General features: G+C 34.7%; 3 protein-coding genes across 3 annotated transcripts; 2 read left to right on the top strand and 1 right to left on the bottom strand.

The window, feature by feature from the left end:
- The first annotated feature begins 972 nt into the window (after positions 1-972).
- On the top strand, positions 973-4924 carry LOC143548813 (thaumatin-like protein 1b). The gene is made up of 3 exons (XM_077039890.1): positions 973-1513; positions 3295-3616; positions 4633-4924. The coding sequence occupies exons 1-3, from the start codon at positions 1075-1077 to the stop codon at positions 4754-4756; spliced, it is 885 nt and encodes a 294-aa protein (XP_076896005.1). The 5' UTR covers positions 973-1074; the 3' UTR covers positions 4757-4924.
- A 4748-nt stretch (positions 4925-9672) lies between these two features.
- On the bottom strand, positions 9673-11578 carry LOC143548818 (calmodulin-lysine N-methyltransferase-like). Its single transcript, XM_077039892.1, has 7 exons — positions 11473-11578; positions 11093-11288; positions 10886-10965; positions 10570-10630; positions 10364-10479; positions 10126-10258; positions 9673-10046 (listed from the first exon to the last, which is right to left on the bottom strand). The coding sequence occupies exons 1-7, from the start codon at positions 11576-11578 to the stop codon at positions 9770-9772; spliced, it is 969 nt and encodes a 322-aa protein (XP_076896007.1). The 3' UTR covers positions 9673-9769.
- A 1904-nt stretch (positions 11579-13482) lies between these two features.
- Positions 13483-22699, top strand: LOC143548819 (uncharacterized). The gene is made up of 12 exons (XM_077039893.1): positions 13483-13628; positions 13733-13816; positions 13932-14011; positions 14330-14400; positions 14537-14590; positions 14678-14780; positions 21582-21642; positions 21760-21843; positions 21949-22028; positions 22134-22204; positions 22338-22391; positions 22474-22699. The coding sequence occupies exons 1-12, from the start codon at positions 13612-13614 to the stop codon at positions 22621-22623; spliced, it is 909 nt and encodes a 302-aa protein (XP_076896008.1). The 5' UTR covers positions 13483-13611; the 3' UTR covers positions 22624-22699.
- Positions 22700-23031: the final 332 nt, after the last annotated feature.

Below are 23031 nucleotides of genomic sequence, written 5' to 3' on the forward strand. Positions count from 1 at the left end.
ACTTCAAGATCAATCAAATATAGTTTTATAAAAACCTTGGGTTTTCACTGGAAAAGGGGCTGCCCATTCGCATTCTATTTGGATGTGGTAGAATATATTTACTTTTAATTAATGTAACATTGTAACCGATATAGTGGTACATGAACTTTAATACTCATATCCCATGCATCCACATCCATATCCACGTCCCACGTTAATAGTACATGTATCTTCCAAACAACACATGGTTACTCATTTATATGTAGCTTTTTAATGAGGTTGTAGAGTTGGATACCACCATATGATTTAATCTTCACATGATCATTGAGTCAAACATAGGATTACAGGTGGAAATCAAAGCATTACTTTTTCTTTTTTCCATATTTGTATGATTCTATCACAGAGATATCCATGCTTCAATATTGAAAATTCAAAATTGAGACCCTTTAGTGTACATGTAAAACAAGGTGTATAAATCATAACCCATATTTACATAAACTACCCTAGACATATTCTAATATACAACAACGTGATCTAATATTGAAACACCGTCACATGAGATGGTTTCTCGTTTCTAAATCAGTAAATTGTACAAAAAAAACGTTTTCACAATAATTGTCTTTTGAAGTCATACCCAACGTCGACCAATGTAACACTACTCCATTGCGGGCATCTTTAACCGAGTCCGAAAGAATCTTTGGCGAGAAACAAAGACTCACGAGTATTAATCATAGCCTTTAATAAAACTGAGTGGACATTACGTACAAATATATTATAGATCGTTACGATTCTATTTAAAACTGATCAAAGATTTAACTTACCTTATATAGCATAATAAATCTATAAATAAAACTAAATTGGTTTATCGATTATCGTCTTGGATTCTTTATCAAACCATTTATTGCTTACTTAATATTTTTCATATTAATATAAGGGTTTTAGAAAACAATAAAATAAAATAAGGGTTAACAAAGTGAGACTTTATTTATTCACTATAAATATCTTCATGTAACCAAAGCAGTTACAAAAAAATAAGAGACATAAACTGATCCCCTGCATAACTGCAAGCATCACCTCCACTTTTGTCATTCAACAATGGCTAAACTTAACCTCTCAATCACTCTTCTAGCACTATCTATCATAATATCTTCATTCACTCCAATCCAATCAGCAACATTCACACTCACCAACCAATGCACCTATCCCGTGTGGGCCGGCCTCCTATCCGGGGCCGGCACTCCCCCCCTCCCCACCACCAGCTTCCCTCTCGAACCGAGCCTATCCAATTCAATCTCTATTCCTACGAGCTGGTCCGGCCGCATATGGGGCCGGACAAAGTGCTCCACCGATGACACAGGCAAATTCACCTGTGTCACGGGGGATTGCGGCTCTGGAGCCGTAGAATGCAACGGCTCTGGAGCCGCACCTCCGGCTACGTTAGCCGAGTTTACACTTAATGGAGCTGATGGAATGGATTTTTATGATGTTAGCCTTGTTGACGGTTACAATCTCCCAATAATGATAGTGCCAAAAGGTATGTGGAATAATGAAAAGAGTATTATCAATCAAATATATATAATATAGTTAGTATAAATTGGTTGTAAAAGTCGTGTCTAGGCGTCGATTAATAAACCCTAGTCGATACCCATCAATTAAAAATTTTGTATATAAATTTGGTATGTATATAGTTATTTGAAAATTTACATATAAATTTCAGATTCACCTACAAATTTTGGCATGTATATGTATATTTGTATAATTTACATATAAATTTCAATCTGATTAATCTTAATTATTCGCTAGTCACCTGTCCATAGGAACATAATCTATTAATATTTTTTAATTATGATAACAATATCATAATTAAAAAGAGCAAAACGTGGTGTGAAACTTTTGGGTGGTGCTGTCAGTAGAAACGAGGAGTTTATTAATGGCTTGGCCCTCAAAAGAGCAAAACATACGGTTGAGCTGATGGAATGCCTCAAAGGCCTTCGTGACCCTCAAAGTGAACTCCTCTTGCTTCGTTCGTGTATGGGGGTCGCTAAACTACTGTTTGGGCTTAGGACGTGTCAGCCTTCCTATGTCGGAGGAGCCGTCTCTGTTTTTGACACGGGTCTTCGGAAAGTGATCGAGGACATTGTTGTTTGTGGTGGTGCCTTTTTTGGGGACCTCCAATGGAGGTTAGCTTCCCTTCAACCCGTTTTGGGGGTCTTGGGATTTGCTCGGCCGAGGATGCCTCTTCCTACGCTTTTGTGGCTTCAAGGGCCCAATCTTGGGTTCTTCAAGACCACATCCTACGGGAGTGTGGGGGTGGGTTGTTTGACTCTGATTATAGGGGTGCGTTGGATACCCTGTATAATTCTCTTCCTGATCTTGATCTTGGCGGTTTCGACTTTAAAGACACCGCCCCTCCTAAAACCCAGAAAATTTTGGCGAATGCCTTATATGGTGAAATCGTCAAGACAGTTGAAGAGAAGTTCGCTTTGTCCCCGCGACAGCGAGCCGTGTTTGAGTGTTTACGTGCCCCTCACGCTCAGGATTTCCTGTCAGTTGTTCCCATTGAAGGTTTAGGGCAATGTATGTCGCCAGTGGAATATCGGGCCATCCTCAAATACCGGTAGATGGTACCCCTTTTCCCGGTGGATGACCCGTGTCCCGTATGCCGAAAGGCTTGTTTGGATTCTTTTGGGGAGCATGCAGTCCATTGCAAAGAATTACCAGGCTTTAAATATCGACATGATCTAGTTCGAGATGTGCTTTACGACGTCCTTAAGCGGGCCGGGATCTCGGCAAAAAAGGAAGCGCCGGTGAACTTCTTAACCGACCCTTTAGATGGGAGATCAACCCTACGACCCGCTGACATTCTTGTTTTTGGATGGGAAAAAGGGAAGCACGCGTGCGTTGATTTGACAGGTGTGTCCCCCCTCGTTGGGCTACGGGACCATGGGTTGGGTCATGCGATAAACAAGGCAGAGGCGGGTAAAGTAGCTAAGCACGAGAAAGCTTGCCTTGAGAATCAGCACGTGTTCATACCGTTTGCTTTTGACACCTTTGGCGCTCTCGGCCCTGACGCGGTTCAGTTCCTTAAGCGGGTTCAGCAGGTGGTCAGCAGTAACTCCGCCCATGCTAAAGGGAACGTTGTGTTTAGTAGGGTAGTGTTTGCTATTCAGAAGGGGGTAGCGGCGCAGCTTGTTGCCCGTCTATCTGCCGTTAGTCTGTAATTGTCCCGGTGTAAACATCAATAAAAAAATAATAAAAAAATGTTCTTTTTATAACAATATAATATTCAAACTCTAATAATATATTCTATAACAGGTGCATATGGTGGAAACTGTAACGTGACCGGATGCCTTGTCGACTTGAACATAAACTGTCCAGCGGAGCTGCGGTTGGCCAGTGCCGGAGACGGTAGTGAGTCCGTGGCGTGTAGGAGTGCTTGTGAGGCGTTTGGTGATCCAATGTATTGTTGTAGCGGGGCGTATTCGACGCCCCAGACGTGTAATCCGACTTCGTATTCTGAGTACTTTAAAACCGCGTGTCCGACAGCTTATAGTTACGCGTACGATGATGGAACAAGCACGTTTACTTGTATGTCCGCTGACTATGCCGTCACTTTCTGTCCTACTCCGGCGAACAGGTATATATATTATAATTTACTAATTTAGTTCTTTTTATTTGTATATTTTAAGTACATAATTGACATCATTTTCTTGGTTTTTTTTGTTATACAAGTTACGATGCGATTAGGTTTTATCTTTTAGACTTTTTCATTCTTTTAGCTCGGTTGTTGTTTCTAACATAATTTTATAGTTTTTTTTTTAAGTTTTAACAAGTCCTACTATTTGCACCAAACTATATAGTAGTTGCACCAAATTATGGGAGACATTAGTTAATTTTTTCATTTTTTATGTCTTTTGCATTCTTTTATAAGTTTTGATATATGATATATTATAATAGATGAATATGACGTTGTGTTCCCATAAAAGTATCAACTATGTCATTAATTGGGACATGTTTGTTTTTATTTACATTTCGTTGTACCATATTCAATTTCACGGTGATATCGAAAACCATTATTTTCTATAGAACTTAAATAAGTTTTGATTAAAATTTCAAACAATGAAACTAAAAACGCGAATGATCTGAATAACAAATAATATTACTTTGATAACTTATAGTACGTACGTAGAGAACGGTTAAAACCGTGAATTAATTTATACACGTAGAGTAATCACTTAACCATTGTATTTTCTCTTATCTTCTCAATTAATTATAAATAAATATATAATAATGGTTATTAATGAAAGTGAAGTATGAAGATATGACTACGACTATGAAACTCGATGCATCCTCTGTGGTCACTCTTCTATGTGAAGTTACACCCTTTGACAGCTTAGCGATATTTGGCCATACACAAAATCCAAAACATGTTGGTATATGTAAATGAAAATATCTGATATGTTGTCATATAGCTAGAAGTCGGTGTGCCGACTAAAGAAAAATATAAAATAACAATGTGAAGAAGAAGAAACAAAATACCGGCACGTCACTATGACACTATGTTGTGTGGTTAATCATGCATGCTATGTTATGTTAATTATTAAATATTAATTTTTCAATGCTCTGAATCTGAAAGTGTTAAATTTTGGGCAGCCGCAAAACCACCGGAGGCAACCAATCGGCAGAGAGTAGCGGCAGTGGCTCATTGGCTAATGCTTTCGGTGTTTCTTCTGTTACCGTTATTGCTTTCATATTGGCTCGGCTTTGGAGATTATAGAATTTTAGTCCTGTTTTGTTTAGTTTTTATAATTATTTGTCAACTGTTTATATTATGTGGTAAGTTAGATTATCTTCATTAGTTAGAGTTAAAACTATTTTTATATGTAGTAAGTCGGTTGGGACATCAGATTTGTATTAGTTTTTCAAAACATTTATGCTCTCCCCATTCTGGACCTTTATTTTCATATTGAATATTCCTTACGTCTCCGTATATAATGAAATTACATATAAAAATTTTGGTTAACTTAACATATAATAAGAGTTAATTTGCAAAATAGGTTATATAAATTAAAGTGTATGTAAAAAATATAAGTAGTGTAAAATTTCGATAAATATATATAGTTTTTCTATAAATAACGAATTACTAAAGCATATGACGTATTATCAGTTGAAACACCACAAATAAAATTGAGAACAAATTAAATTAATAGTCACATGGGTCCGATTCATGCATTTGGATACCACCCTTCACAAGCTTGTGTTTGATGCCAATGGATAGGCAGCTCTTATCTCTATCGATGTCCTTGTGACGGGCACAACCACATTATCGTCCCAACAACGAGTTAAAACAGTGATGGTGATAGTTTATTATTATTATCATGAAGTGGTATTAGCATCTAGAAACCATGTAATAGTGTAATACACATAACTTTAAATTCAAAAATAGGTGTCACCATGGTGGTGGTGGTGGTGGTGGTGGTGGTGGGGGGGGGGGGGGGAATGAAGAATATGCCTGGGAATTTTGGAAAGTGTGTGAACAAGATACCCAAAACAAAATGGATAAAAAGGGTTTTAACCGGCCAATATCCTAACTGAAAACCGCAAATACATACTTCATGGGAAAACCTGCTTCACGATTTTAGTTACAAGACATCATATTAACTATTAAGTATACACAGAACGCTAACCGATAACATTAAATAATTATGTGTGATTACTTATAATTACTAGGGAGTTTTGATTTACATCTTTTATGTTCTTTTATGACGTATAATTTGTTAAATATGCTCATGTTTTGTCTACCATATGACTTGAACCATCGTCACTTTAGACAAGATCGCCTTTTTTCATGAGAAGTTTTATTTTTCTTATTTTGATCTATACACCTATATAATGTACTTCAGAAGATTATCGCAGGAAACCAGATACAAAAGTTATTGCTTTTTGAGTGGTTATGTACACGCATTTATAATTTTTTCAGATGTATTGTCCCTCTATCACATGATTGGCACCTCTCATGCTTTGTCTAATCAAACTTACTTGGATCTTATTAAACCGGAACATGTTTTGATAATTAAACAAGATGTTGATCGAGGTACATAATTGAAAAGGCATTGATTTGCTTTTCAAGTGTATGCCAACCATCAATTAGACATTTTAGACGTCATGCATGTGAATATTGTCTGGCTTTATGTATGTTTGTTTTGATCACTCATATGGTGGTCATGTGAGCACAAATTGGAGTCATATATAACCTTTGACTTGTCAGTTGTCTCTTCATATGAAGCTACAATATATCTTAAATTGCCACGTCAATGCTTGAAACTTTTTATTAAAAATGGTAAAAGCTAGACGGATGAAATGTCTTTACAAATTTTGCTTGGTAGGCTCGAAAGTGTTACATGGGTGTGTTTCTCCTTAGGTGTTGTCATGCCTGACGCTAAAGCAACAATTGTCGTGTCATAAGTCACATGAGCTTGCAGGCCCTTAAGGGTTGTGCTTTCAAATGGTTTGTTATGTTGTTAACCCATACACAATATAACTTTTTTTTTTCTTTAAAGACGGTATTGCACAAAGACACGTCGGATACATGATGTCTGGCATAGAAGCACGGTATTATATTCACAAACAACTAGCAAAAGCTATAAGCTGAAAATACAAGATAAATACTATTTACATGTTTGTAAATTCAAAATTACACCATTTGATCTGATCCACACCAATAGCGCTTGAATATCTAGCGGTGACCCAAAGGAAAGTTAGGATCTTTATTTCCTCCACAAACATATTTGGATTCGTGCCGACTCCATTGAAGATTTTATCGTTTCTTGCTCTCCATATATTCATATTACGACCTGGAAAATTGTTTGGTGAACTTGTTATGATTCAGATCCTGGCCCAAATGACTATGATAGTCCATAACATCCGATATTGAAAAGGCATAAAAATGTGGATTTTGCACCACCTAGCAATACCATATCCGTCAATGAGCACGAGATCAATGAATGCTCAAAATTTTCTTCATACTCCTAGCAAAACGGGCACTCATAAGATTAGCCAACAAACTAGACTACTAATTGTATCGCGTTGCATCCACCATCTATCAATCTTGAATAAGGAAAAAAACGTAATAAACATATTTACTTTCTAGATTTGGCATAAACAACTATTCAAGATTCTTTGAAGGTAAGAATACCGGAAATAAATTAGTAATAAGAGCAATCCTGACAGGTCCCTCGTCTCTATCATTTAGGGATGGCAACGGGGCGGTTTCGGGGCGGGGAATGCCAATCCCATACCCGCCCCGGTTTATAAAACTCATTACCAAAACCGTCTAAAAACCCGCGGGGACTAAACGGGGAATCCCCATCGGGGATTCGGGGAAAACCGCGGGTATTCGGGGAACCCGTCTAGCATAAATGGTTTTTAAACGGGCTAAATTCCCCGTGGGGATCCCCATTTAACCGTCGGGTTCACCGTTTAAAACCCGATTGTAAGAAAATGATACAAAATTACAATACAATATTAATACACAAAAAGTTCAATATCCAAACACATTACACATACAAAAGACATTATTAATACATAAAAATGTTTATTTCTCCCATCACAACGGAAATTAACTTCATGATTGATCCTTCTTACACGTCCATACCGCACCCATTCAACCATTCAAACACTTGTCACGCCGGATTGCTATGATAATCAAACATTAACATATTAATTGGAAACTATATAAGAATCAATGTTAAACCATATTAAAATGTAAACGATAAACCATATATATATGTATTACCTCAATACCATCGTCACAATCATATTCAATAGTTTGGCAATATGCCTCGGATTCTTCTGAACAAGTTGCTATATTCATATCACAAAAGTCAAAAGTTTATATAGTAGCTAAGTTAAAAATAAAAAATAAAATGTTTGTTTACCTTTGATTTCATTCAACAACCAACTTTGGGCGCACATTAACGCTTCCAATGTTTTTGGATGAAGACGGCTACGGCTACAATGGATTGGGAAAGTAGGAAAAATGTTTTAATTTTTAAACGGGTATATTGGGAAAATAAATAATAAATAATATATTATATATAAATATAAAAATTATATTTAATTAAACGGGTTTTAAACGGGTATACGGGGCGGGTATACGGGGCGGGTACAGGCTATACCATACCCGCCCCGAACCCGATTAACTTAAACGGGGAAAACCCGAACCCGGACCCGTCCCCGATTAAGTGTCCCCGAACCCGCCCCGTTCGGGGCGGGTTTCGGTTTTCCCCATCGGGTTTGGGTTTTTTTGCCATCCCTACTATCATTACACTAAAAATCATTATATTTATCTCTAAAATATATTAAATATTTTTTTATATCTTTATCATTACAATATTTTCTCTTTTCTACTTACAAACAATTCAACAAATATTAAAAAATTAATGAGACAAAAAATCATTAACTTTTATGTCTCCTCTACTAACAACCACTCAAAACCCTATCTTATCATTTGCAAAACTTTCTCCCAAAAATTTGGGGAGCTGTTGGGAATGCTTTAACAAAGAACATTCAAAATGTATATTTTAGAAATCAAAGATAACAGTCATTGTAATTTTTAACTTCTGATATCGGTAATATATAACATCCAGACGTAACTTTAACAAAATCGGGTAAAGTTACAACTGAAGTCCTAAACAGTTAACTGAACACATACAAGTTTGCTATTTTCCTCAGTAAATCATCCCGTTGAGATATCGAAATAATACCTGAATATGCACTGTCGCATTGTAAAAGAAATTACAAAATATGTCCATTTAGATGTCAGAAGTGATTTTCGGACTGTGATACGCGAAAAATATAGGTCAAGCTATACCGAATACTCTATTGATCAGGTTTCTATAATTGGGAAGACGGTTCTATGCTAATGCAAAAAATATTCAAGTATCTTTTTGGAGACTTACATAACTACTTTGTTAAATTTGTGCCCATACTGTATATATTATTATAGGGTCCTTGATTGGTACACCACTCCCAACAGTGGACATCATGACGCTTGTCAATCATATTGAACGTATGATCATACTGGTGGTATAGAAATGCGAAAACAGGTGATACGGGCCGTATGGTCATATCAATCTCACATCAGTCATTATTTTGTTACCTCTTACTTTCACACAGGTTGTATGATGTGAGCGAACCACCCTCTCATATGGGTCATGTAGCCTTAGCTCTTTTATACATCGCGTATGATCCACATTTCCTAGTTGTACAACCCGCATGAGGGCTGGTATCCGGTTAACATGGGGGTGGTATACTGTAATCATCCCGCCTTTGTTTATAGCAGGCTGTTAAAAATGAATATACTTATTATTTTCTCTACTTAACAGCTATAGGGGTAAATTAACAGAGCCAATCCCACTAAGCTCAAGCTTGTTGACTAAGACGAGCTTAAGCTAAAGCTCGTTATAAGCCTTTTGTCTATATCTCGAGCTCAGCTTGTGAATAATTTTTAAAAGCTCGTTTACACCTGCCTCAGAAGCTAATTAGTGACAACTAGATTGGCTGCACGCACAGGTGCATCCACTCAATCCATTGAACAGCACAAAAGTACAAGAATGTTCGGGTACACAGTCAATAACCTATAAGGCTATAACTTATATAACAAATAATAATCCACTGCAAAAAGGACTACAAATTAAAAATAAAATATAACCAAAGATATGCAGATACCCAAATAAGTATTACAAAAAAAAGGCAAACAAAACTCTATAAGATCAAAACCTGCAACCTTTTAAAGTGTAACTCTCACCAACAAAGGGTAGCAATGATCCTTCTCATAGTTAGGCCAGGTGGCATTATTCTTCATGAAACTTTCATGCCGTCTCCAAATTTCTTGATCATAAATCTCATCTACAGTGAACTGCAACCCGTTTTCTTTAACCTCCATTAGAAAATCATCCAATGAGCTTCCCCTTTTAGGTCCCAAAAAAATGGCTTCCGAGTGTCCTTCCTTCAATAAGCATTTGACAGTCTGAACCAGACCTGTGTGGAATTCTTTGAAGAAAGTGCTGCAAGATTACAAACTATCTTTGCTATCAATCAAAATGGGGGGAAGAATTGTAATTATCACTAACATGGAAAGATTACCAGTCACTTGCAACAATGATATCAAAGGTGTTGGAAACATTTGATAACTCTTCATGATTCCAATGCAACATCATAGATTTCACTTTTGTGCTGCCAAATACACTTGAATTTGCAGTTATGTTACGTTGAAGATCTAAGTGTTAACTGTAATTAAGGGCAGTTTTGATCTTTGAAATGAAAATACTTTATGTTAAAAGGACACGTTGAAGTTATGATAATGAAGGAACGAAAAGGATACAATCAACTACTTGAGGATTTCCATCTGATATCACAACTTCTGATGCTTCGGTGACGGCTGCAATAACCAAGCCTGCTAACCCGTACCCTGACCCGAGTTCAATGACCCTTTTAGACCTGAACTAGTAGTGAAGCTATATGTCATTCCATAAGTACAAACAGAAAAAAACAAAAAATTTTAACATTAGTAAGAAGTTATGTAATAACCTGAATAAGTCTAGCTGTAATAAACAATAATAAGCAAGGATTTCCTCTGATGGCCAAGAACCTGTTCAATGAGAAAGCACATAAGCATCTTCAACAAATAACTGAATTAACAAGATAGCTACATGGCAAACATGTCTATAACATTAAGGCCTAATGCTAAAATAAACGTTATGATTCAAGAAATCATTGTAGTGCCATGAAACACGAATTCTTTGATCACCTTTATGACTTAAAGTTTGTATAACACTATAAGCTAATATTAAAAACTGTATCCCTGTGACGGAAACTGATCTGGAGAGTGCAAAAGAGGACTTACAAACAAGGCCCGTGTTGTCAATATCATACATGTTACAGATCCTAAAATCATCAAGGTCCGCACAATTGTCCACTCTCTGACTGCATTTAATCACATAAACTAACAATGGTCACATATAAAGCAAAATCCCATTTTCTTTTAACAAACTTACGACCTAATAGCAGCTGCTATGCATAAAGAAAAATGAAATGATGAAATCTTACTTACTATAGGTAAAGTTTGGTAGCACTTTGATTAGGCAAAGTATAGCACACACGCGCTTCTCGAGCCTTCGACAAGGAAGCAGGCACCAACTCTTCAGCTTTAACCCGATCGTTATCCACTAACTGGAACGGTATCAAACCGAACCCTCGGTTAGCCTTTCTAGAAATAGTTTTCACACTCGTTTCCGATTGATCATCATCTGCAAACAAACATTTCACAACAGCAAATCTAAAATGCTTAAGCATAGATACATAAGGAATGAAGATAATCAGATAAATGATTTATAATCAGCAACTGGATAATTTATAAGTCATTAGGTCAAATTCAAAATTTAACATTTGATATGCAGGATTAAATAAGAGTGACGGAGTGAAGAGTTAAACCTGAATGGGTGGAAGAAGAAATTAGGGCTCGACGAAGAATTCCCCATCTTAACTTAGAAGAAGAAGAAGAAGATGATGATGATGATGACTTCGTACCCTTGTCCATCTGCTCTCTATTATTTCATTTCTTTCACTCCTCTGTTTTCATAATACTGCTTTTAAATGTGTCGGGTTTGCGGGTTGAATCGATTGGAACCTAAAATTTTACACAAATTGTATAATTCTCATGTGTAATCGGTACTAGTTGATAAAAAACACGACCTGTTTATTTTATGGGTGTGCTTTTATTTTTGTTTTTTTTAGTTTTCGAGTTTAGATGTAAAAAATAAAATATGAAAATATCATCAAAATTCAAATATCATTTGACAATATGATATAATATTGTTCAAAAGTCTCAAAATAATATTCCAAATATCAAAAACTTTAAACCAAAACATATCTATAAAAATATGTTTAGGTTGTCGGGTCGGTTGTTTGGGTGTTTTTGCTCGGAAAAAGTGACCCGATAATCGACCCATTTAAGGTTCAGGTTGACCGAGATCGTATTTTTTTTGGGTATTCTCTAATTCGGATCCAGATTGCTTCAGGTTTTAGTTAAAAGTAACAGCATTAGTTTAACCCATATTGTTTGACCTTTTTTACTTGTAAATACTTTAAATTTTCAAGTTTACACGCTATCTTTTTTAGAGCAATTATGTTTACATCACACCACTTCTTTCTAAACTTTTAAATTTTGACATAAAAATAGTTGGGTTATTTATAGTTATTATATAAATACTTTAAAAGGCTAAATAGGTAAACAAACGGGTCAACCCATAAACCCATCAAGTTGACAAGTAAACGACCCGTTCACTTAAACACATGATGTTAGGTTTGGGTCTCACATTTAGCTAAATAAGTAGTATTCATGTTAATCTAACATGTTCGTCGGTTGAGTTGCTTTAACCACCCATTTATCTTCTTTATTTATCTAAAACGTGTTTTGTGTAATAACATAAATTGTTTAGATATTAATATTAAAATTTAACTTTGAAAGCTAAATTGACATAGTGCAAACTAGAGGTGAGCTCGACTAGGCTTGAAATTGACTTATTTTGACTTACGAGAGCTTGAATTTTCTTTCTAAAGTTGAATTGATCATTAATTAGGATTTATTGGCTATGATATGGTATACAATTAATGCCCATAACTTTAGAATAGGTATACAATTAATGTACGTAATTTTAAAATAGGCATGACATATTCAGATGGCAAGATGTTATATCTAGACATTATATGACCAGCTATAAGACTCATATAGGTCTACACGAGTTGTATAAATGTCATATGACATTGACAAAAACCTAAACGCAGGTCGTAAAATAGGTATACGAGTGAAGGTGAATATTTGAAAAATATGAAAACGTTGAACAATTGACATATTAGGGCTATACGGTGCGTATAGTTCATACACGAAGAACTATACGAGTCAAATAGGGCATATAAGAAACATATTGTACATCCACGGAAAACTATACAAGGCATATAGTTCTTTAGTGATGAACTATATGCCTCTCGTACTATACGAGACGTCAGTGTTTATGCGAGTCGAATAAGAATCAAACTGCAGGTCTGACAGTTTCTTACCATTGTTGTACACGCTACATATGTTATACCCATATAGGCATATATGCCCTTAGAGGATATCCATATATATCATATAACTACACTAAAAATCACTGTATTTTCTCTCTTTTTTCAATTAAATAATATTTTTTTTATATTTTTATCATTATATTTCTCTCTCCTTCACTCACAACCCTTTTTAGAAATATTAAAAAATAATATTATATGAATAGTGAAACCCCAAATTTAACTTTCTCGTATACTCCGTAACATTTTTCTCTCTTCTCTACTCACAACCATATCATATAATTTACAGATTTCTCACACATATTTTTAGAGAATAGATTGAGAATGCTCTTAGAAATACAAGATAATGTCCTGAATATGACATCCCTTGTCCCATAAAATAAACGTGTGAAACTTACAAGAAGTTAAAATAGATAGCCATTCATACTATCTTCTTCTTCGACCACAAATTTAAGATCATTTTGGCACCTAAACTCCATCCTTCAAACTCAACACTCTTTCTCCATCATGAGCACGAATTCGAGGTAGTTAAACATGACTTGATTACCACTCAAAGCATGACGAATCATTCTTTGTTTTTCGTTTTTAATTTCATCCTATGCATTCTTCTTCTGGTTCAATTTTGTAGCTCAGAATCAAATGTAGTCACCATTGATGTTTTAAAAGCTAACGAACTTCTCAGCGATGGCCAATATCGGTACCTTGACGTCAGGTGCGTCTGTTATTGTCTTACTTTTGTATTAAGTTACTGGTTTAATGAACTCATGCATGAGTAATGAGTTATTTAGGTTATTTTAATAACTTTTTTTTTCCTTTATTATTAATAGGACTGAGGAAGAATTCAAGAATGGTCGTGTTGATGTTGGTGACGTTCTCAATGTTCCAAGCATGATTGATACCCCTGAAGGTAAATTTAGAAATTTACCCACTTTTTTTCATTATGTTGATTCCTCTCAAGTAAATGTTATTTTGGCAATTTACCCACTCCATGTTGTTTATATTTGGTATACATTTATAATTTTAATAAAATATAAACACTTAAATAAATAAAATATGTAGCTTAAAGTAGTAAATTAATCAATAAATGAGATTTTTAGGAAAAAACATTAAAAACGCGTGCCCCATTAACAAGAACATACAATACCTTGCCACGCCATGACGCCTTTAACCCGGTCTGGTCATAAATACATTGGTTTTTGTTAATTTGTTAATTGTGTGGTTTCAGGTAGGGTGAAAAATCCCAACTTCGTGGAAGAAGTCCTGCAAGTGTCTACCAAGGATGATTACCTTATTGTGGTAAAACTAAAAAAATTAGTAAATTACTTTTATCATTTTAATTTTAATCCAACCCGTAAACACCTTTAGTTAAACGGGGCAGGCTCAGAAAACCCCGACGAGTTTGCATTCTAATTAGCAAAGTTTGTATTTGAAGGGTTGTCAAGGTGGGGGCCGTTCTCTGAATGCAACGATTGATCTTGTTGATGCTGTAAGTTATCATTTAAACTTGATGAACGCACCAAATATTCAATTCAATAGTTATGAAATTAAAAGTGAATGTAAATATTTTTTGTAGGGATTTAAAAATGTATACAACATGGGAGGGGGATATCTAGCATGGGTAGAGAATGGGCTGCCTGTGGCTGTGGTGACCGGTGACACCCAAACTGGGCCTCTAAGCCAATAAATGGAATATAATGTACCGCATGTTATTAAATAGATATTTGATGTCTTTAAGTGGGATTGTGTTTATATAACTCTATGTGTGTCCAATAAGCTTCACTTGATATTGGGTGTAGTAAGAATAAATGAAGTTGTGATTGTGCTTATATAGAAAATATAGATAGATAATTTCTTTTTACAATTGTAAACATATATCTGCCAACTCAGGATTAAATATTCTTAAAATGTGTTTATTTTGGTCGCCTGGCTAAACCAGTTCAATCATCAGTTTGGTCGGATGTTAAAATTCATGTATTTATTTTCATTAGGCATACTTGGGCTCCAAGTTTTATGATTTGAGAATTGAGAATTGAGTGAACGATTTCATTAACCCCAAAATGTGATTACAAAAACATAAATGAAGTTTCTAACTAAGACCACGAGTAATCATAAAGTCCCACCCCCGGACGTTATACGCCACGTGGCGCCTAGTCAGAGTTATGACTTTTTACAAAAAACAAGTGTGGTCATAAAGCCTCCATAACTTTGTTTCTTTGTTTTTTTTAAATTCTTAAAGGTAAAAATAATGCTCTTTTTTGATTTTGGTGACATTATCGGCGTTTTGTGTATAACTTGCAAAAAAAAAACCACATAACTTGGAGGGGGGCGGTGTTTTCCAGAGTTATGGGTCATAAAGCCACCCCATAACTCTCCACTACGAATGGTCTAACTAACTAACACAAATGAATTAACTAACTAGCTAGATAAATACGATAAGGGTAAAAAGGTAATTCATTTACACTTTGACTCATTAAAGCCAACATCCCCACTTAAGTTGGCGATACTGAAACACCCAACTTGTGCGGCAGGTCCTGGTGTTGTGGAGTAGAGAAACTAAGTTTGATAAATATATAAGGTTGCATGTTGTGGAGATAGAAAACATGCGTCATAGTCCTAGTCACCACCAAAGGGCGCCGCCATTCCACAACACCCTAATCTCCATGATGGCGTCAAACACAATTTTCCCCTCCAACACCATCTCAGCCTTGGCGCCATCCCCTCTTGATGGATGGGGTCCACTCCAAACCCGCCAACCATATAGCACACTCACATTTATTTTCTTTTACTTTAAATATTAGTTCAACCAAGTTATCCCACAACGCGCTAGTTAAGTTATAACTCTCCTGCCTACATGGCAGTGATGTGGTACGATAATTAGCTCTTGCTAGTTATCCCACAACACATAGCTTAAGCAATTACTCTTGAGGAGGGTGCGATATAGAGATCAAACCTTCTTGTAGTTTTTCTCGAACAAACAGACAATCAATTTTTATGTGCTTAGTGTGGTCATGAAAAGTAGGGTTCTTGGCATTATAAATTACAGCTTGATTATCACATTAGGCTATGTGTAGTGGGCGCCGATCTGGGCGAATTTTGGGCGCGAACACCGCCCACCCCCCCCCCCCCCCCCGGCGATAAGTGGCCGAAAAGGGGCGGGGGGCAGGATGTTTTTATCGCCTGGAAGAAGAAGAAATATTATTATTATATTATATGTATGTGTGTGTATATATATGTATATGCATATGTATATATGTTGTGTGTGTGAGATATATATATATATATATATATATATATATATATATATATATATATATATATATATATATATATGAGGAAAGTGAATATGAGGCTGTTAAGCACCTAACCTTACATGTGAAACTATCAAAACTACGTAGTTTTGATTCAGAGTTTCAAAAAAATTGATTTATTCCTTTGTAATATCAGTTTCCTCTCCTAAAAACTAGCAAATTTATATTAAATCCCTAATTCCGTTTCATCAGTGCATCAATTTCTTGCTTAAGTGCAAGCATATCATCATCTTCAATCACAATTTCTTATTTCAAAAATCTCTCAAGCCTAATTCATTTAAAACTACTCTTTGAGAAAACAAGTTTCGAAACAAAAAAAACTTCCAATCTCAAGTTCTGAACCTTACGTTATGAACTCCAAGCACAATCTCTTTTTGACTATTTCAAATATCTTATTTTCACTTTTTTAAGTATTAAATTAGTTGTATTAGTAAATTAATACTTTTACTAATAAATCAGAACAATATGAAATGGAAAATATGTTGAAGTGTTTGATTTGTAAAAGAATTATAAAGGAGAAGTCATTAGAATAGTAGGATAGAATTTAAATGAACAAGGTTCAATAACCTTTTAAATTTAAAAAGAGAAATTGTGATGGAATATTAAGAAGGTGATTTGCTTGCGATCTGAAAAGAAAAAAGGAATCGACCATGATGAATTAAGAACTAGGGATTTAATTTGAATTTGCTAATTTTTTTAGAGAAAACTGATATAAGAATGGAATAAAAAATCAGAAAGGTATAAATCAAAACTACGTAGTTTTGATGGTTTCACATCTAAGGTTAGATGCTTAACAGCCCCATATTCACTTTTTCATATATATATATATAGGTATTGGATCATTTCAGAAGTTTTTTTACAGCGAGAAGTGCGAGAAGTGAATGTGTAACTCCATTAATCCCTAATTTCACTCCATTTCTTATGTGTAGGTGCGTTGTGTAGGTGCATATGTATGTGTGTAGGTACGTATGTTTGTATGTGTGTAGGTACATAGGTTTGAATGTGGCTCGGTACATTTATATGTTTGTAGGTAGGTTTGAATGTGTAATTAAGATATAAATACAATCAACCTACATATATGTATGTAACATCATTTGAAATGGAGTGAAATCAGGGATTAATGGAGTCATACATTCACTTCTCGTACTTCTCGCTGTAATATCACTTCTCGCAAGATCCATCCCCTATATATATATATATATATATATATATATATAGGGGATGGTTCATGCAAGAAGTCAATTTATAGCGAGAAGTGCGAAAAATCAATCTAGACCATTGATTACATTAATCAAAGGTAGATATTGATTATGGCAAACTGGTAATTATTAGTAATCTCATATACATGTTTTTAGTGTGAAAGGGGTATTTTGTATTTTATATATAGACACTCAATAATGAAATTCCCACTATTACTCCTAAAATCAAGCTAAACATTATAATTATCAAAACATAAAATGATTTATAATTAGCTACATTTAGCATTTGTTCTTTTTGAAATGGATATAATATTGTTCTTTGTCAATGTGTATATACATTAGTTTTACAATACAATATTAGTTAATGACAATAAAACAATTTAAACATTTAAAAGTGTGTCTAGAATACATTAGTTTTGCCTACACTACAACATTTAGCTATGTCTACGACTATACTACATTAGTTTTGCCTACATTACATTAGTTATGGCTACGCAACATTTAAAAGTGTGTCTACACTACATTAGGTTTTCTACACTACATTAGTTATGACTACACAATATTTAAAAGTGTGCCTACACTACACTAGTTTTACCTACACTACGTTAGTTATGACTACGCAATATTTAATAGTGTGCCTACAATGCACTAGTTTTTCCTACGATACATTAATTATGACTACGCAACATTTAAAAGTGTGTCTATACTACACTAGTGTTTCCTACACTACATTAGTTATGAGTACATAATATCTGAAAGTGTGTCTACACAACATTACGTAGCTATATATACATTACATAAGATGAACATAAAGTATATTAGTTGATTAAAAATGAAATAAAAAAAACCACTTCACATTTTTACATTCAAGATCAAATAATAAAATAATAATTACCCATGTTTAAAATAAAATGATTTTTAATCAAATGGATTTAAATGGTTCAAATTTTAAATGAAATAAAATATAGTTTGTAACTTACATTACTTAATAACTTATCATTAATTCAACTATTAATTAGTATTAGTTACAAAACAAAACACCTTTTTGTTTACAATTATACCCTTGTACTTAAATAATTATAAAATAAAAAAGAAATAATTTGATTGGTTAGAATCTCTTCTTGCACTTCTCGCGCTAAGAAACACTTCTGAATTGAACCAAAACATATGTATATATATATATATATATGTTGTGTGTGTGTGTATATATATGCATATGCAAAATGAATCAAAACCATGGTTCGCAAAACCAACCGAACGTGAACTTACAATGGAACCCGATGAACCTAAATCAACTGAGCTATCCGTTTCAATTTCCCGACCCGAACCTAAACATGTACGCCAACCGAGCTATATGTTTTTTTTTTATATTTTTAGTTATGTATTTTTTTTTTTGTATTTCTTTTTAATTTTAATCCATTTTTATTTAATTATTTGAAGAAATTGGTTTTTATTTGATTAGTTTAATTATAAAAAGAAAATAATAAAAAAAAGATACTGTGGGCCCAATTTGTAGTCCTACACCATTACACCCTAAAAACAAATTCTCACCCCTTGCTGACTGGGCGACACGTGTCACAATTCGCCCCTATTTGTAACCCCTTCACTACACATAGCCTTAGGGGCTGTTTGGCAATTGCTGAACCATTAAGTGCTGAACCGGTAAGATGTCTGAATGATTAAGAGACTCTGACCTAGTAGGTGCTGAACCGGTATGTGCTGTTTGGTTGGACATCTGAATGACTGTGCAGAGTGACTATTTTACCCCTCTAAACTATTTAATGCTAAATGAAAAATATCTGTTTATTCAAAGCTTTTACTAACTGTACTAAACGACCAAAATTTCATTATAACCAACCAAAATACATCTTAATACATACTTTTATTATAACGAGCCTTAAACAACAAACAAGGCTTGAGCTATATCTGCTTGATCACTCCATGTTTAAGTTTAAACCACCCTTGTATAGTCCCCATTACGTTTCATTAGGTTCGTAACATTATGACAATTCGGGGACTAACAATTAATCTCGAAATACCATGACTGTGGTGCCATATTTATGTAGAGTCTAAAATAAGTCCCCACTACTACAAAAGCGACCATTTGTGAGCGTCAAAACAGTTGCAAAAGCCCTTTTTAACAAACAAAACATAAAGGTTACACAAAATCACAAATGTTTGCATGAATCAAGCTGAAAATATTTCAAAAGTTCCAATAAATCTCAAGTTTTTACATAAAATATAAATTTACATGAATCGCAAGCTTGATTCACAAATGTAACATTTTTCATCTCTCGTCTAGGAGCTTCTTCAGTAACAAACCAAATCCATTCCACAAATTATTCCTTTATTTGAGATGAAAGTGATCATTAAGTCAACACCATATTATTTGAAACAATCGCATTTTGAAATGTGAAGCTTGTTTGGCACTGAAAGTTAAAAATAATACAAAGACAAATTAATCATCAATAAGGTATGAGCTATGAATTACATCCAAATATAAACCCTTAATCATCAAACTGGTTCTGTTTTGGTTCGGTTATAGCGACCCTTACTGACTGACTTACTTCAAAGATATTGCCATTTTCTGTTATGTTTGTTCGGTTTAAATGGTTTTAGTTTCGGTTTCTGTTTTGTTTTGGGTTGCGACTACATAATGACCCTTACTTCAAAGGGGTTGTCTGTTTAATTCCATACAGGTTTTGTTTTGGTTCGGTTCATTGCGACCCCTACTTCAAAGGGATTGCTTGTTTCAGTTTCGATTGGATTCCAAACCGATTATTTCAGTTTGGTTCCAACAGTCGGGTGAACCCGAACAACATGAGGATCACAGAAGGTGTTAAAACATCATAGCATAAAAAAGGCTGCAGCTTGCATATAACAGGTGTTACTGTTAGCACATGCATATGTAAATATCCTCCTAAAAGATATGGCATATACTTTTAGCTTCAACTCTAAATTATATATTACTGTGTATCAATTTGTTTGAGCTTATTTAACTTGTCTTGTTTAATTAAAACAGTGAATGATTGTTGCAAGTAAAAACTGATCTCATAAGATGATCCAATACCAACAGTCATTTTGTAAAGTTTTTTTTGTCAAAATAAAAGCACTATTCAATCAAATTGAACATCAATTAGCTTAAACTGAATATCAATTAATCGTTCGAACCATAAACCCTAGCTTATAGGCCTACACGTTAGAACCCTAAGAATCATGAAACAGAAATTGACGAGGGTGGGGAAACATAAGAGTAGAAATCGAGTAGGGAAATAAAAATCATACCTGTTTGTGCTTTGAATCTGGCTGAAATCGAGCGAGTATGGTGGTGTTGAGCCTAGGTCACTAGAAGAGAAGGAGAAAGAAAGTCCACTGAATGGTTCAGCTTCAATCTCCATCTGAGCCATTCAGATGTGTGATTTAAGCAAACCAAACACCCTCACATCTGAGCGAAACAGACATCTCCTCTTAATAGCCTCATTCAGAGGCAAACAAACACCCCCTAAGTGAAATAGGAGTAACCATGTCAATTCAACAATCCTCATGGATATGTATTCAGCTTATTCAAAGCAACAGTTGGTTGTTTTTTAGACTTACAAGATAGAGAACAACTAATCCATAACACAATAGGCTCATTTAGAAGTTTAATTGGTTAAACCCATTAAAAAAACCATTTTACTTAATACCCAAATTTTCTCGGAGCTCTAGACCAAAATTTTAACGATTTTCACGGATGGCCCTGAAAACAACCACCAAGTGAAATAAAGTAATCACTGACTGATCTTCTTGTATTTGGACACAATGTCCAGTCAGATGCACTTTATGCTTTCAAATCAAAATTTAGAAAATTATTGAAGAATATACTAATACTTTAATTAACTCTGTATTAAATATGTGCAAGTCACAATAAGTTAAAATAGATACCCAATCATACTATCTTTTTCGTATGGTCATTTTGGCACCTAACATATATCCCAAAACTCTATCCTTCAAAATCAACACTCCTTCTCCATCATGAACACTAAATCAAGGTATGTAACTAAACATGTTTTATTGATTTCCACTATGTTGAATAAGCCTTTCTTTTTCTATTTTAATTTAATCCTTGTATGTATTCTATTCTTCTTCTGGTTTAATCATGTACGTAGCCTAGAGTCACAAATAATAACCATCGATGTTCTAATAGCTAACGATCTTCTCCACACCGGCAAATATCGGTACCTTGACGTCAGGTGCATCTGTTCTTATTGATTTTTATTAAGTTACTAGTTTAATGAATATTGGCATGACTTTTTGGTTATGTTAGTAACTTTTTTTTTTTTCATTTTTATTAATAGGACTGAGGAAGAATTTAAAAAAGGTCATGTTGATTTTGATGGTGTTCTCAATATTCCGAACATGTTTAATACCCCTGAAGGTATATTTACCCACTTTCTGTTTTGTGCTCAATAACCGGTCTCCGGTCCAGTTGTGAAAACATTGGTTTTTGTTTAATAACTGAATATTAAATGTGTGGTTTCAGGTAGGGTGAAAAATCCCAACTTCTTGGAAGAAGTACAGCAGGTGTGTACCAAGGATGATCATCTTATTGTGGTAAGTCTAATAAACCAGTAAAATACTTTATCATTTTAATTTGACCCATAAACATGTTTAATCAAACGGATTAGGTGGCTCAGATCAACCCAAAAGGTTAACAAATTCTAATTATCAAAATTTGTATTTGAAGGGTTGCCAATCTGGGGTCCGTTCTGTGAGTGCAACGGTTGATCTTCTTGATGCTGTAAGTTATCTTTTAAAGTCGTGAACATGACAATAATTATCTAAGTTATGAAATTAAAAGTGAATATAAAAATTATTTGTAGGGATTCAAGCATGCATACAACATGGGAGGTGGGTATCTTGCATGGGTACAGAATGGGCTGCCTGTAACTGTGGTGACTGGTGACACTAAAACTGGGTCTCTAAGCCCTGCATCTCCTCTGCCTATGGTTAATCCTTCAATTGTAAAATGAACTGTTAAATATTGGTATGTATTTAAGTGGGATTATGTTTATATAACCATGTATCCAACAAGCTTCACTTAAGTTTGAAGGCGTGATTGTGTTTATATAGAAATTTTGGATAGTTAATTCTGTTTATACAATCAGACAATCGGTCCAGTTAAATATTCTTAAGATGTCTTTATTTTGGTCGGCTAGATCAATGGTTTGACCGATTTTCAAAATTTATGTATTTATTTCATTACAAGGTATACCCGGGCTCCATGTTTCGTTTTGTAGAGGTAGGGTACCAAAAAGACCAAAATACCCTTAAGTACCACCCGTGGGTCACAGAGAATGTTCTTATAAGCCACCCGCGGGACATACGGATCACCCGTATATCACGATAGAGGAGGAACGTCCTCATAACACGCGCGGAAG

This window comes from Bidens hawaiensis, unplaced genomic scaffold, assembly GCF_021521415.1.
Source record: "Bidens hawaiensis isolate Kalapana, Puna unplaced genomic scaffold, B.hawaiensis_p1.1 tig00015252_1, whole genome shotgun sequence".
Taxonomy (NCBI): domain Eukaryota; kingdom Viridiplantae; phylum Streptophyta; class Magnoliopsida; order Asterales; family Asteraceae; genus Bidens; species Bidens hawaiensis.

Bases quoted from the DNA above. Each gene is read 5' to 3' on its own strand.
- LOC143548813 (XM_077039890.1), top strand. From the start codon at position 1,075: ATGGCTAAACTTAACCTCTCAATCACTCTTCTAGCACTATCTATCATA. The intron at 1,514-3,294 runs GTATGTGGAATA...ATTCTATAACAG, and splicing joins AATAATGATAGTGCCAAAAG to GTGCATATGGTGGAAACTGT. The intron at 3,617-4,632 runs GTATATATATTA...AATTTTGGGCAG, and splicing joins TGTCCTACTCCGGCGAACAG to CCGCAAAACCACCGGAGGCA.
- LOC143548818 (XM_077039892.1), bottom strand. From the start codon at position 11,578: ATGGACAAGGGTACGAAGTCATCATCATCATCATCTTCTTCTTCTTCT. The intron at 10,480-10,569 runs GTTATTACATAA...CTACTAGTTCAG, and splicing joins TTACAGCTAGACTTATTCAG to GTCTAAAAGGGTCATTGAAC. The intron at 10,259-10,363 runs GTATCCTTTTCG...GTTAACACTTAG, and splicing joins AAATCCTCAAGTAGTTGATT to ATCTTCAACGTAACATAACT.
- LOC143548819 (XM_077039893.1), top strand. The intron at 22,029-22,133 runs GTATATTTACCC...GTGTGGTTTCAG, and splicing joins CATGTTTAATACCCCTGAAG to GTAGGGTGAAAAATCCCAAC. The intron at 22,392-22,473 runs GTAAGTTATCTT...AATTATTTGTAG, and splicing joins CGGTTGATCTTCTTGATGCT to GGATTCAAGCATGCATACAA.